General features: G+C 38.9%; 1 protein-coding gene across 4 annotated transcripts in view; it reads right to left on the bottom strand.

Annotated features, from left to right (window-relative positions):
* LOC106870227 (rac GTPase-activating protein 1) overlaps positions 1–16,347 on the bottom strand; it is a 46,683-nt gene that overhangs the window by 4,733 nt on the left and 25,603 nt on the right. For all 4 annotated transcript variants that reach the window (XM_089350928.1, XM_089350929.1, XM_014916243.3 and 1 more), the window contains 11 exons: positions 14,214–14,304; positions 12,900–13,005; positions 11,758–11,803; positions 10,676–10,773; positions 8,129–8,182; positions 5,410–5,474; positions 4,711–4,774; positions 3,839–3,953; positions 3,563–3,668; positions 2,888–3,020; positions 1,799–1,907 (listed from right to left, as the gene is read on the bottom strand). In XM_089350928.1, the coding sequence (XP_089207054.1) occupies positions 1,799–1,907; positions 2,888–3,020; positions 3,563–3,668; positions 3,839–3,953; positions 4,711–4,774; positions 5,410–5,474; positions 8,129–8,182; positions 10,676–10,773; positions 11,758–11,803; positions 12,900–13,005; positions 14,214–14,304 (987 nt within the window). The remainder of the gene's footprint in view (positions 1–1,798; positions 1,908–2,887; positions 3,021–3,562; positions 3,669–3,838; positions 3,954–4,710; positions 4,775–5,409; positions 5,475–8,128; positions 8,183–10,675; positions 10,774–11,757; positions 11,804–12,899; positions 13,006–14,213; positions 14,305–16,347) is intronic.

The raw sequence follows: 16,347 nt of genomic DNA, 5'->3' as shown, positions 1-16,347 counted from the left end.
AGGGCCTTAGAGTCAACCTAGCTAAAACCAAAATCCTAATAAGTAGGAAGGTAGATAAAACACAAACCCCTTCAGGTAGATGGCCCTGCTCAGTATGTAGAAAAGGAGTAGGTAGTAACTCTATAAGATGTACCCGGTGCAAGCTATGGACACATAAGAGGTGCAGCAACATCAAAGGCAGGTTAACTAGCAAGTTAGTTTTTGTTTGTGGCAGATGTTCAGGTACAATAAAGACTGCAAACAAACAGGAAACAACTTCTATCTCATTCCAGGGTGAAAAACTAGAGGTAGTCGATAGCTTCCGCTATCTGGGCGACCAAGTTAGTAGTGGGGGTGGGTGCGCTGAAAGTGTAGCTGCTAGAATAAGAATAGCCTGGGCAAAGTTTAGAGAGCTCTTACCCCTGCTGGCGACAAAGGGACTCTCACTCAGAGTAAAAGGCAGACTGTATGACGCATGCGTACGAACAACCATGCTACATGGCAGTGAAACATGGGCTGTAACTGCTGAGGACATACGTAAGCTCGCAAGGAATGAAGCCAGTATGCTCCGTTGGATGTGTAATGTCAATGTGAATACCCGTCAGAGTGTAAGTATCTTGAGAGAAAAGCTGAACATTAGAAGCATCAGTTGTGGCGTGCAAGAGAGACGATTGCGCTGGTATGGACATGTGGTGAGAATGGAGGAGGATAGCTGCGTGAAAAAGTGCCACACCCTAACAGTTGAGGGAACCCGTGGAAGAGGTAGGCCCAGGAAGACCTGGGCTGAGGTGGTGAGGCAAGACCTTCGTACATTGGGCCTCACCGAGGCGATGACTACGGACCGAGACCTTTGGAAATGGGCTGTGCGTGAGAAGACCCGGCAAGCCAAGTAAGATCGTTGCCAGTGCCCCTGGACTGGTTCTTGTGCGGGTGGCACATGAGATGCACCATTTTGAGCGTGGCCGTTGCCAGTACCACCTGACTGGCTCCTGTAGGATTTTCGAGCGAGATCGTTGCCAGTGCCCCTGGACTGGCTTGTGCGGGTGGCACATAAAAGACACCATTTCGAGCGTGGCCGTTTTCGTGCGGGTGACACGTAAAAGCACCCACTACACTCTCTGAGTGGTTGGCGTTAGGAAGGGCATCCAGCTGTAGAAACTCTGCCAAATCAGACTGGAGCCTGGTGTTGCCATCCGGTTTCACCAGTCCTCAGTCAAATCGTCCAACCCATGCTAGCATGGAAAGCGGACGTTAAACGATGATGATGATGATGATGATGATGTAAATGAAATTTAATGATTCGTTAAATTGTAATTGAACCATACTCGATGACTGGTCACCACGCCAGTGGAGCACTGACAGCACTGTCGAGCGTGTTCATTGCCAGAGCAGCTGTCTGGCTTCCATGCTAGTGGCCCGTAAATAGCACCATTAGAGCATAATCGTTACCAGCGTTGCCTTCTAGCACTTGTGCTGGTGGCACATTAGAAAATCATTCGAGCAAGGTCGTGGCCAGTGCCGTTGGACTGGTTCCCGTGCAGATGGCACTTAAAAAAACACCTTTTGAGTGTGGCCGTTGCCAGTACCATGTGACTGGCCCTCATGCTGGTGGCACGTAAAAGCACCCACTACACTCTCGGAGTGGTTGGCATTAGGAAAGGCATCCAGCTGCAGAAACTCTGCCAGATCAGATTGGAGCCTGGTGCAGCCATCTGGCTTGCCAGTCCTCAGTCAAATCGTCCAACCCATGCTAGCATGGAAAGCTGACGTTAAACGATGATGATGATGATGATTAAAGTTAATTTTGATTAATGCTAACCATGTTTTTCTTCAGGAGTATGAGGTGTCTGGTTTTCTATGTTTGCGTTGCTGGACCTCAAAAATGTATTCCAGTACTCTGTTGATATATCAAGTAAATGTTCCATAACCTGAAGTTCAGAAGAGAGAAAATATTATCAGAGAAAATTTTAAAAAACTTTTGTCAATATTTTGGTTTCTATTTCACAAATGACAACCCCAAATGAATAACTGACCAAAGGTGATAATTAGGGAGAAGAAAAACAACAAAAAAAAAGAAAGAAAAGAAAAGAAAACCTTCCAAGCATTTACATTTTGAGTATTAAGTACAGCAAGTAGAAATTTCTTAAAATGGTAAGGATGGATATAAAATATGGTACTTGGTGACAGACATAAGAGCCAATGAGGGAACTTCTGCTCAACTCACGAGAAATAGCAGCCATATCTCTCAATAACACTCTTTGTGGTAATGGATAATGAAGTACTGGAAAAAAGATAGTCATGACAGCCATGGCTGGAATGCTTTGGGATGGATCAGCTCAACTCAGGCTGACTTGAGGCTAAACAGACATAATAATATCGACTACATTATATTTTGGTTGGCATTGTTCTAATTTTCAGTAAGATACTCATTGCAATAAATACTCAACACTATTATAAACTGGAATACAAATTGGTATTAAGCAGACGTGGTTGTGTGGTAAGAACCCATTCATGTGGTTCTAGGTTCAATCCCACTGCATAACACCTTGGGCAAGTCTTTTACTATAGCCATGGGCCAACCAAACCCTTGTGAATAGACTTGGTAGATGGAAATTGAAAGAAGCCCATTGTACATGTGTGTACTGTCTCCTTGCCATAACATTACATTAACAAATATCACTGTCATGCAAGAGGTGTCCTTTATTTCCAATATTCTGAGTAAACATGCCTGATTATAGTGAAATATTACCTTACTTGGAAAACAGGTGAGGGTTGGCAATAAGAAGGCCATCTGGTTATAGAAAATCTGCTTCAACAATATTCTGTCTGATTCATGTGAGCATGGTAAAAAGGATGTTAACCCCCCCCCCCCCCCCAAATGAACCAATAATAAATAGAATATACTTACTTCTGACTGTAATTTAGTTTCTTTAAAAATTTCAGCAGGATTTGGATTAAGAGACGAAAACCCAACAATGGTAGGCCCAAACACTTTAGCTAAATTCTGTTTGGGCATTCGGCAATCAGGAGTCTGAGAAACACTGAAATAAATAAGATTTAATAACATGATCTAGCAATGTTGTCTAACTTGTAATCCTAGTTTTGCCCATAATTGACAAAATTTAAATACAACCAGCACTACTTTTGACACATATCTATGTACAAAAAGTGGAGGCGCAATGGCCCAGTGGTTAGGGCAGTGGACTCGCGGTCATAGGATCACAGTTTCGATTCCCAGACCGGGCATTGTGAGTGTTTATTGAGTGAAAACACCTAAAGCTCCACGAGGCTCCGGCAGGAGATGGTGGCGAACCCTGCTGTACTCTTTCACCACAACTTTCTCTCACTCTTACTTCCTGTTTCTGTTGTGCCTGTAATTCAAAGGGTCAGCCTTGTCACACTGTGTCACGCTGAATCTTCCCCGAGAACTACGTTAAGGGTACACGTGTCTGTGGAGTGCTCAGCCACTTGCACGTTAATTTCACTAGCAGGCTGTTCCGTTGATCGGATCAACTGGAACCCTTTACGTCGTAAGCGACGGAGTGCCAACATGTACAAAAACAAAATTTTAAAGATTACTTACTATTGTAGATGTTTTATCAAGAATGCTAATGTGTCACGATTAGCTTGTGGCATGCGACTAATTACTTCACAAAGAGCAGCTTGAATGTTGGCTTTATTATCATATTCTGGAGAAAGAAAAGGAAAACGATTTTGGTACATGTGGGCAAATGCAAAGTTAAGAGATTTTTTTTTTACTTTCCAGAGTTTCAGCATTATCCAAATCAACAACACTTTCATCAATATAACTCAGATTAAGTAGAAAATAATGATAGAAATCAAACTATGGAGAACCTACCATTGACGGATTTTATGAAACGAGGCCACAATTCATAAGTGACCAATGTATCTTTCAGAGATCGTAGGAAATCTTTCAAACAGCCACAAATAACATTGATGTCATCAATGAGAGACTGAAATAGACAATTTGTAGTCACATGATAGGAGTGAGTACAGCAGAACAAATAATGGAGTGTCTGACTAAATAGCTTACAGTATTTAGGTTTGCCTGTCTTATAAATCAGTTGGTGTTCAGTTTGGTTCTTATCCCTTAAAAGTTCATAAAATAAGTAGGAATTGTGAACGGAAATTGATTCAATTGATTATAACTGCACTGAAACAAATTCATGTCCTTGTATCAAATCAATAAAAAAGGTGTATGTGAACATACAGAGAAATACTGTGGTGTTCCACTGAATCATGGTACACATTTAGTATGAATAGAGAATATAGTTGCAGTATTAGCAATCAGATGTTCATTCTTTCAGACACTTTTTAATGTGCCATCCATTATGCATTGTACTAATACAGTTTGGAGGAGGGATCTTCTAGCCAAGAGTCACAACATTTAATGACCAAATATGTATGCCAAAAAAACAGTCATGTCATTTTAAAAATATATAAATTTTAAACATTGTGACCATTAACCCATTTGTTAGCATACCTATGTTGACATATACTGTCTTTGTATCAATTCGTTTTGAAAAGAATGAAGAATAAAGTAACTCATTTGCAAGTTGGTTAGTAGAACATGAATTAACATGGAGTTTTGATGGTAATTTTTAAGTTAAATTACTTTAAAACAAAAAATTATCATTGAACCAGGGCAGTCTCAGGTGGGTTGGTATCAAAAGGGCTAAGAAATTAAGATGTAAAAGCTATATTACTCACCAAGTTTGGTGTCCCTTTGCCTCTAAGAAATTTATCCTTTAGTTCCCTGACTTCTCGTTCAGAACTATAAACCGAAACAAAAGCAAATGTCATATCAACTAACTTTATGAAAAAGATTCCTGTTAAACTCAACTTGAGTAAGTCTGTTTTTGGTGAATGGTGTTATGTTAAAACATCTCTTGTGACATGTGAAAGGCACCTGTGCTGGTGACATGTGAGAGGCACCCATGCCGGTGACATGTGAAAGGCACCCATATCAGTGACATGTGAAAGGCACCTGTGCTGGTGACACATAAAAGACATTGTTGAGTCATTGGCATTAGGAAGGACATCTAGCCATAGAAATCAAGCCAAGGCAGACTGGAGGCCAGTGCAGTTCTCTGGCTTAAAATGATTAGTCCTCAATAATAGACACCTCCCTATGCATAACACAATCCAGATTCAAAATTAATATTTATTATTCCACTTGATATATTGCACCCAATAAAATGAACTGTTGAAAGTATGGGGTACATGTCTGAAATTTAATGATTGTCATCAGCGAACTGACTTCACTTATCACAGTTGCAATATATTTTCAGAATCCTGGTGAGAAATAACAATGGAAGATGAATGAATAACATTCAAGATATTCAGAAATAACCTTGATAATTGCAAATCATTTATCTAAAATAAGTGTTCATTAATAATAATATTTACCCAGGAACTCTGTAAATTCCAACTTCATTAAGACCACGGCGTTCAACTTCAGCAGTAAGACGTTGCTATAAAATAATCAAGAAATTAAGTTTTAAAATTTTTGGAATATATATATAACTATTATTATTATCAATTTTTTTGTTTTTTAAAGTACTAATAAGGATACAGAAAATAGCATAAGTGCTACCAATATAAATCACTGACGAGGGAATCTCTTCAGTTATTCAGCCTATAAATTTCCCTGAACAAAAGAACATTTTGTAATCTGAGACATACAAAAAAGAAAAAAAACAGAGAAGAGAAAAAGAAGTCAGAAAATGTAATATCTGAATGTGGGTTTGCTCAGTCAGGACTGATGTTAGGATAAACAACACTATAAACACTATGTAAAGCTCAAATCATGTGACAAAGAAAAAGATAATAACAAAGAAATGCTCTGTTCAAAGTTAATGGTACATAAAGCTGCTACAGAATAAAGTTTAGAGAAGACATTTCATGTGATACTGAATGAACGGTTAAGAATTTAGATAAAGAGAAAAAAATTAATGCAATGGAAGACAATGGAGACAAACAAGGGATTCTTCTTTTAGACTATCATCATCATCATCATCATCGTTTAACGTCCGCTTTCCATGCTAGCATGGGTTGGACGATTTGACTGAGGACTGGTGAAACCGGATGGCAACACCAGGCTCCAGTCTGATTTGGCAGAGTTTCTACAGCTGGATGCCCTTCCTAACGCCAACCACTCAGAGAGTGTAGTGGGTGCTTTTACGTGTCACCCGCACGAAAACGGCCACGCTCGAAATGGTGTCTTTTATGTGCCACCCGCACAAGCCAGTCCAGGGGCACTGGCAACGATCTCGCTCGAAAATCCTACAGGAGCCAGTCAGGCGGTACTGGCAACGGCCACGCTCAAAATGGTGCATCTCATGTGCCACCCGCACAAGAACCAGTCCAGGGGCACTGGCAACGATCTTACTTGGCTTGCCGGGTCTTCTCACGCACAGCCCATTTCCAAAGGTCTCGGTCCGTAGTCATCGCCTCGGTGAGGCCCAATGTACGAAGGTCTTGCCTCACCACCTCAGCCCAGGTCTTCCTGGGCCTACCTCTTCCACGGGTTCCCTCAACTGTTAGGGTGTGGCACTTTTTCACGCAGCTATCCTCCTCCATTCTCACCACATGTCCATACCAGCGCAATCGTCTCTCTTGCACGCCACAACTGATGCTTCTAATGTTCAGCTTTTCTCTCAAGATACTTACACTCTGACGGGTATTCACATTGACATTACACATCCAACGGAGCATACTGGCTTCATTCCTTGCGAGCTTACGTATGTCCTCAGCAGTTACAGCCCATGTTTCACTGCCATGTAGCATGGTTGTTCGTACGCATGCGTCATACAGTCTGCCTTTTACTCTGAGTGAGAGTCCCTTTGTCGCCAGCAGGGGTAAGAGCTCTCTAAACTTTGCCCAGGCTATTCTTATTCTAGCAGCTACACTTTCAGCGCACCCACCCCCACTACTAACTTGGTCGCCCAGATAGCGGAAGCTATCGACTACCTCTAGTTTTTCACCCTGGAATGAGATAGAAGTTGTTTCCTGTTTGTTTGCAGTCTTTATTGCACCTGAACATCTGCCACAAACAAAAACTAACTTGCTAGTTAACCTGCCTTTGATGTTGCTGCACCTCTTATGTGTCCATAGCTTGCACCGGGTACATCTTATAGAGTTACTACCTACTCCTTTTCTACATACTGAGCAGGGCCATCTACCTGAAGGGGTTTGTGTTTTATCTACCTTCCTACTTATTAGGATTTTGGTTTTAGCTAGGTTGACTCTAAGGCCCTTCAATTCTAGACCTTGCTTCCACACCTGAAACTTCTCCTCTAGTTCTGATAGTGACTCCGCAATTAGGGCAAGGTCATCAGCATAGAGGAGCTCCCAGGGGCAACCTGTCTTGAACTCCTCTGTGATTGCCTGGAGGACTATGGTAAATAATAGGGGGCTGAGGACGGAACCTTGGTGGACCCCTACCTCTACCCGGAATTCATTGCTGTACTCATTTCCAACCCTCACCTTACTGGCCGCATCTCTGTACATGGCTCGCACAGCTCTCACTAGCCATTCTTCTATCCCAAGTTTCCTCATTGACCACCAGATAAGGGATCGGGGGACCCTGTCAAAGGCTTTCTCCATGTCAACGAAAGCCAGGTACAGAGGTTTATCCTTGGCTAGGTATTTCTCTTGCAACTGTCTCACTAGAAATAAGGCATCAGTAGTGCTTTTACCTGGCACGAACCCAAACTGCATCTCATCTAAATTGATTCGCTCCCTAATTAGTTGGGCTATGACCCTCTCTGTAACTTTCATAACCTGATCTAACAGCTTGATGCCTCTGTAATTATTTGTATCTAAAGCGTCCCCTTTACCTTTGTAGCAGTTGACTATGATGCTGCTACACCAGTCATAGGGTATGACTCCTTCGTGTATCACCTGGTTCGTAATACGGGTGACTAGGCTATAGCCAACACTGCCAGATATTTTGAGCATCTCTGCAGTGATTCCTGATGGGCCGGGGGCTTTCCCGGTCTTCATACTCTTAATTGCTTTATCTACCCTGGTACTATCAACTCGGATAGCTGGTCCCTCTATTGGGTCGACATAAGGCAGGCTCTCTTTCTCCCATTCATTCTACTATAGAGCAAACAATACTTACAATAATCCCAGGAATTCTAGGAGAGTCTAGACCAGCATAGTCAGCAAGAACACCCTGGTAAAAAAGAAAAAAAAAAGAAAGAGAATAGATTTAAACTTTTAAGAAATTTATTGCCAAAGAAAGCAATCATTGGTAATTTTAAAATAAGAGAAATCTTCAATGAAATACTAAGGAAATGATTGTGAAGAGAAGGAACAGCTCTATTTGTCTGATCAGGAAAAACTGAGGCAAGTAAAATTGTATAGTTGTAAGATCTGAACAGATTATGTGGTCTATAGCACAATATCACAACCCCAACCATTGTCCTTCGCAAAAAATGAAAATCATTTACACATCATATTATTGATTAGGGTGCCTTAAAATTTTTTTAAAATAAGCTAAAGGTAGAAAGAGCCAAAAGGTTAAAAAAAAAAAAAAGAAAAAGAAAACCCAGAAGACTTCAATTTGGTATAGATATACAGATATAGATAAAGAGACAAACAGAAAGTCTTTTCTCCCTGAAACTTCTGGCGACCTGTTGTGCTTCAGAAGACATGTCAGGCTAAGCGAAACCACGGTCATGGCCAGTGCTGGTGACACATACATTTTGTAGAGTGGTTGGCATTAGGAAGAGCATCCTGCTGCAGAAACCAAGCCAAAACAGATGACTGGAACCTGGTGCAGCTCTCCAGCATACCAGATCCAGTCAAACTGTCTAACCCAAGCCAGCATGGAAAATGGATGTTAAAGGATGATGATAAAAACTATCCTAATATTATCTATATGCATGAAATCCTTTATTGGTTTTACCTATCCTACTACTGTCAGTTAGAATGGCTGATCCTTCCATTGGATTCAATTTGGAAAGCTGCAATGCATTTTCCATATTTTAGTAGTCTTTCAAAGTAGCGTTTCCATGCCTTTCTTTGCGGAATCACTTATATTGAGTTAGGCTTCCATACACACTTCTATCCTACATCTCAATATTCTCTGATACACTGTCTTGCAACTAGCAACACCTTACATCTCTGATTCTATGCTACACATATCTTGTCATTTAGCTTCTTTTCTAGCTACTGAGTAGAACTCTCTGTTAATCCCATTCTTCCAAGCCTGTCTCTTTATTTTTATGGTTCTGTCTACTTCACTGTTCTGCTACCGCATTTCCCTTGGTATAGATGGAACTTTGCACCTATCGCAGATTTGTCCTATAGGTTGCCCTCTATGTTACATGTCTCTATCTCCCACTTCTAGCCAAAAGCTTCAATCAGAACTTCTCTAAATTTCTTTTATGTATTACCACCTACTACCTCCTCCTTCCTGACCCACTCCTATTTTTCCATAACTATCCCACAAACTGAGAATCACACATGTCCCCCATTCACCATTATCCCCGTCACTAACTATCTATCACTCTCCTTTCACACTTTTGCAAACCCTACTCACTCAGCCATCCTTAATGCTCTCTTTAACTAAATTCTTGTATCATGGAGGCTACACCCTGAGACCGCATCTCCACAAGCCTTTCTCTCAGAGAAAGGTTGGAGGAGATGAGGTCTCAGAGAGTACAAGAGGTACATATCTATTCCCTGAAGGAGTAGTCATGTATCTCCTCTACAGTAAGACACCTGTTCCTCTTTCATAGTTTAGCCTCTCAACACCTAGTACAAAGCCACCTCCCTGAATATTGTGACCTCACTCTTTTGAAGGGTCTTGTCTTACAAGTTACTTGGTAACATCATTAGTGCAGTTGCCATGTAAAAAAGCACCCAGTACATTGTGTAAAGTGGCTAGCATTAGGGAAAGCATCCTGCTATAGTAACTATGCCAAAGTAGACATTGGAGCTTGATGCAGTCCTCTAGCTTGTATGATCCAATCAAACCATCCAACTAATGCTAGCATAGGAGGAATGACATTAAATGATGAAGATGATATGAAAATGTCTATCTGTCTATTACAAGAACTCACATTGTAAGCCCATATCTAATTTTTAAGGATAGGAGACCTGAACTAGATATTGGAAGTTTGAGAGAGTGAGTAAGTTGATTACATCAACCCCAATGATCAACAGGTACTTATTTTATTTACGCCAAGAGGATGAAAGGTAACGTCAACCTTGGTGGAATTTGAACTCAGAATGTAAAGACAAAAAATGCTGCTAAGCATTTTGCACAGCATGCTAACAATTCTGCCAGCTCACTGTCCTGAACTGAACTTGATATTGGCAATAGAGTGGATGCTACTAAAAGGTACTCAAGGGCCAGTTGTGGTGTTAAACCTAGCAATGGATTAAACCTACCCAACAACAAGAATGGTCTTTCACAGAGTTTTTCTCACAATGCTGTGCTTGACTCAAACTGAAAGAAGATATTTCTCTAAAGCACCAAGCAGTGAGACTGAATTCAAAACTGTAGTTATGATGTAAGCTTCTAAATTACACATAAGCTTCTAATTACACATTATTGGCAAAATATAGAGAGGGTTTATTTACGGTAAAGAAAAAATTATTGAAATCTTATGTCATTGAACAGTAAACAAGCTGAGTCATAGACAGAAAAAAGAATTACCATTTCGTTTTTGGTAAGCCCTGGAGTTCTAACTGATACTGGTATACAAGGCACAGGAGTCTGTTCTTCACATTCTTGATGTCGATGAAATTTACATTCTGTGGAGTAAAATAAATCTTTGTTAGAAAAAGAAAATCATTTACAGATCTTTCTGTGTATCTTTTATTCAGAGGATATATATATATATATATATATATATATATATATATAAAGTTAACGAATATTATAAGCATCATAGCATATGTGTTTTGTGAGCCAAATTCACCATCACCATTTTATACCTGTATGGGTAGGACAGTTTGACAGGATCTGACATGCTGGAGGACCATGGCTTGCCCCAGTGTCTTAGGTTTGGCTTGGTTTCTACACTTTGATGCCCTTCACAACACCAACTATTTAACAGAATGAACTGAGTGCATTTTTTGGTGGCACTAGCACTGTAGAGGTTGTTTTGCCCTCACCAGAGATAGAATCTTCCCAAAACCTGTGCTGTTGCTTCTCAATTTACCAATCACTTTACAGAGAGCACTAGGTGCTTTTTCCATGCTACCAGCACTAGTGAGATCATCTTGTAAATAACAGGGTGAAAGAGCCTCCACTACTGAGAGAGAGAATAGGAGAAAGAGCAAGGACTTTAGGTGAAGTGTTGGGAGGAGATGGTGTATTGGGTAAGCACTAACAAATGGAATCAGGAATTCAGTTATATGAAATAAGTTAATTTAAAAACAAAAATCAAAATTAGTTCAAAATAAAACACTAGATTTTGAAGTGTAAAATGAATGAGAAACTTTCCTCGGGATCTATGGACAGCTACCTTTACAACAAGAGGCATTCATGTGCCACTTTTACATGTTACACTGATAATCTATAGCCCCTCGTGGTATAGCAACTTGGAGTGGGACATTAAGAGAATGACAGCTTTATTCTATAGATGGAACAATGTAATTTACTTTAAATATTCAGTTCAGAAAAAGGATTAAAAAAAAATTCTTATATATATAAGACCTTATAAAAAGATCTTTAAAAATTAGGAGTTAAAAACAACAAAATATTGAAAGAGAGGGAAAATTGAATAATTTTACCTTTACAGCGCATTATTTTAGAGCCAAATTTAAATTTCTGGTTACACTGTAATGAAAGAAAAAAATCAATATGAAATATAAGTTTATGAAAGATTTAAAAAGTAGTTTTACATATCAATGTCATTGTGACTGGGCTGCTTTAACAAAGTCCAATATTTTTCCTTGAACTGTTTAAGCATCTCTTCTTAAGTAATAATTATTCCCCTCTGAATTACAAATGCTACTTTCTTTTTAGTTATGCTCATTGGTATTTTCATCGAGTGGCACAACTGAATTGTTAGCTGAGAGAGCCTGTAAATAGTTGTTTAACCTGCTAGAAACAGCAGTCAAACCTCCCACAAAATGCACCCTACTTTTTTAAAGAAAGAAAGTACACATGGGATATTGTAGTTCTAGATGCCCCTAAAAAGACAGAGAGGTCACAGCTATAAGACTTTTGATCAAAGATCTGCTCAGTTAGAGCTGAACCAAGACTAAACAACAACTAGTAATGTTTCAATGTTCTGGAATATTTTAAAGTTTAGAACCAGATACCTATTAAGTAAAGCAGATTGCAAACTCACAACATGTGAGCACACAGTAAATTTTCTTTACATTTTGTCTTCAGCTTGCAGCATTAACCCATAGATAGTCATCAGGTTGATCCATCAGCCTGTCACTTTTGTGTTAGAAAGATCAAAAGGCCAACCTCTTTAAAAATAAATGTTATATTCTCAGTTTGAGATTCACATTATGCATATTTTCTCTAGCAGAACAGTAACCCTTTAGCATCAGATTATTCTGCCAAATGTAATGCTTATATATTCAAACTGTTTTCTATTAACCATGCATTAACTTGTAGCTTCAACATTTCGATGATGCAATTGTCTATTTTTAGAATGATTTTGTAGGGTAGGTATGCAAAGTCAAATCTGGCCAGTTTGAATATAAAACAGGTACAATATTTGAGTCAAATATGGTCGGCTTAAATAAAAACATTACTCTCTTTACAACTAGATTGAAAAATAAAAAGTTCTTACTTTTTTTAGCATACTAGTATCAGTAAAAATATAGTTTCAAGCTATATTCTGGAGAATATACATTTACAAATACATACAAAATCTATATTTAGAATAATACCAGCATTTGGAAAATATACTCACAATTTGACAGTATTCTGGCTTTACAGTTCGTATAATATGAAACACGTGAACTGAGTTGAGACTAGAACTTGCAGAGTTTGCTTTCCTCAGCATAGGAGATTTAGACCTAGAAATATACAGTATCTTTCATGATCTTCAATAAATTCATAAAAATAAAAGTGCAAAAGTAGCGATTCAAAGCAGAATTTAAATATCTAGAAGTTTATTTTTCAAACAAACATCTGAAATGTTACTGGCACTTGTAAATAATTAAAAATATATTTTTTTACTAGGGATGTTTGTTATGAATGAACTTGCTAATGTCATCATTATAAACAAGTGTTCATCTACATTATCATCAATGCCTGCATATTCAGCAAACAGAAACTTGATGTTTATACCAAGCAGACATTTGGTGCCTAACTTTGCCAATTTTTTTTTTTTTTGATCAACCGATGCTGGTGTGTTTATGTCCCTGTCACTTAGTGGTTCGGCAAAAGAGACCGATAGAATAAGTGCTAGGCTTACAAAGTCCTGGGGTCGATTTGCTCGACTAAAGGTGATGCTCCAGCATGGTCGCAGTCAAATGACTGAAACAAATAAAAGAATATTCCATTAGATTAATCTTTATCCAGATTCCATTTTTCCTTAACTTAGTTCTGGTGAAGTTGTCATTTAAATCCCACTCAACTTTCATTTCTTGTACATCATTCCATTATCTTAGTTTGTTGTACAGGGAACCATTTACAATAACTTTTCTATATAAAGTGGATTGTTTTTAATTTCTATTTTAGAATGATTGCAAGAAAATGAGTTGCTTGGTTTTTATTGTTGTGTGAATACAACTTTAACTGCTTGAAACACAATAAAAACAAAAATCATTGAGAGTTACCATTGCATGACAAATGCAATTTCAATCTGAGAGAGAGAGAGAGAGAGAGAGAGAGAGAGAGAGGGAGGAGGGGGAGAGGGAGAGAGAACATCAATTTGAGATAGTAAACATAACATGAACCCTGCATCTCTCGGCAGGTTTGGAAATGTTCTCCAACTTATTTCCTAGTTGGACAGTATGTTCAGACTGAAAGAATATTTCTAGTGTGGTGGACAGTTGAGTATTCCTCAATGGAGAATCTACTTGGTACTCGAAGCAACTATGTTTTGCTAGTATTAATGATTCAATTATTTTGGTTATTTAAGTAATACAGAAATAAAAGAAAGGTGGTTATAAAAGAGTAGTCACAATTTACTGAATTCAGGACACTGAAAGTATTTTATGACAATACAATAAACCATTTAAATAAATTGAAAGAAAACATTTCAACAAAGTAAACATACTCAGATTGTGTCCGATGACGAGCTCGTCTTGATTCAGAAGATCTTCTAGGTCGCAAGGTCCATACCTCTTCACACTCATCACCAGCAGAATCTGAGATGGAAAGTATATTACATTAAATAATATAAAAATCTGTGAGTAAGAAACTGAACAAAATGGAAAAATATTTTAGTTTCTATAGAATGAAAATCATATCATAAACTACTTTTATCAAAAATGTTCTTTCAACCTCGTACATCTCTTATCCTCTTTCAGCACAGATCATCACAATTAGCTTATTAGTTCATTTCATTACCTATGTAAACAGTTTTGTCTTCCACGCTGTATGTTTAAAAAAAAACACACTTGAGATCCCTTTCGCTTGATCCAATTCTCTCTCTTTCCCCCCTCTCTTTCACGCTCATTTATTATCGTCACTTATTCATTCATTTATCTAATGTCACAGATTGACTGACCAAAAACTCTTGGTTATAGCTGTAGTTTAAGATTTTCAAATGCTCAATTCTATCTCATTATTATCATAATATTTTCTGACACCGGCAACTTGAGTTTCTCTGCTGTTTCACGGTGCACCCACATGGATGACGGCTAACTTGCATTTAACGAGGCTGTGAGACTTAGAGACGTCACTATGAAAGGTTGCTAAATGAAGAGAATGAATAGAAGAAAGAGAGTTTGCCGAATGTCGACCCAACAGAGGGACCAGCTATCCGAATTGACAGTACCTTGGTAGATAAAGCAATTAAGGGTATGAAGACAGGGAAAGCCCCTGGCCCATCAGGAATCACTGCAGAGATGCTTAAAATATCTGGCGGTGTCAGCTATAATCTAGTCACCTGTATAGTCAATCAGGTCATGGAGTCATACCCAATGACTTGTGTAGCAGCACCATAATCAACTGCTACAAAGGTAAAGGTGACGCATTCGATACAAATAATTACAGAGGTACCAATTTGTTGGATCAGGTAATGAAAGTAATGGAGAGGGTCATAGCCCAACTAATTAGGGAGAGTCAGCCCATTTAAGAGTACCCTTCAATCATTGGACAATAAACTATGCTTGCGAGGACCTGATGAGGCAAGTGAAATAGCTGTCATGGTCGATGACAGTACTGCCTGGTTGACACTTGTGCCAGTGGAATGTTAGAAGCACCATTCGAGTGTGATTGTCAGGGCTGCTGACTGGCTCCCATGCCAGTGGAACATAAAAAAAGCACCATTCAAGCATGGTCGTTGCTAATGCCGCTGGACTGGCTCCTATGCAGGTGGCATGTAAAAAGCACCATTTGAAAATGGCCAATACCAGTACTGCCTGACTTGCCCTCATGCCGGTGGCACGTAAAAGCATCCGTTACACTCTTGGAGTGGTTGACATTTGGAAGGGCATCCAACTGTAGGAACTGGTGCAGCCTTCTGGCTTGCCATCCCTCAGTAAAAAACCGTCCCGCGCATGCCAGCATGGAAAGCGGACGATGATGATGATAAAAGACTGGACAAAGACACAATTATAAATGTCTAAACTTGTCTGGTAAAATTTTAAAATTCTTCATGGAAAAAAGATCACTTGGACATAGGAACAAATGTAACTTGAGAACAGAATTTTGTTGAATATCGTACAAAAATATGACAAATGAAATATGTAGACCATGTCAGGAATGAGTGTACCATATTGGTTAAAAAAAGATAAATTTTGCTATTTCTAACTTTCTGACAGATTAAAGAGAATTGGAGCTCCAGATATCTTTAGGTGTTCATTTATTAACAACAGAATTTAGCAGAATGAGAAAGGTAGACCTTAAGCCAGAATAATTGGAAGTCTTATTGTTGACAAAGAAATGAGAAATGAACAGTGGAGTAAGTTCTATTTAAGTGCAGAAAACCCCACTGAGGAAAGCAGTTGGAGTATAGTGCATCTTGAATAATAGAAATTGGTTAGCATTAAGAGATGAAAGAAGACTTTTTTTTTTCCCAAAGAGGAACAGGAGTGTGGCTTCTTGTTGATTAGTCAACATCAGACCTGACTGAGAAGACCTATGATCACAGATATTCTAACCATGACCACCACATTTGTTCTTCAGCATTAAAATCATTTTAATGCTTAATCAAGTGATTTCTACCTTTCCCTTCAAGACAGCAC

This window comes from Octopus bimaculoides, chromosome 4, assembly GCF_046866305.1.
Source record: "Octopus bimaculoides isolate indiv1 chromosome 4, ASM4686630v1, whole genome shotgun sequence".
Classification (NCBI taxonomy): Eukaryota; Metazoa; Mollusca; class Cephalopoda; order Octopoda; family Octopodidae; genus Octopus; species Octopus bimaculoides.
Note: the sequence above shows the minus strand (reverse complement) of the source record. Positions and strands in the feature narration are given on the sequence as shown.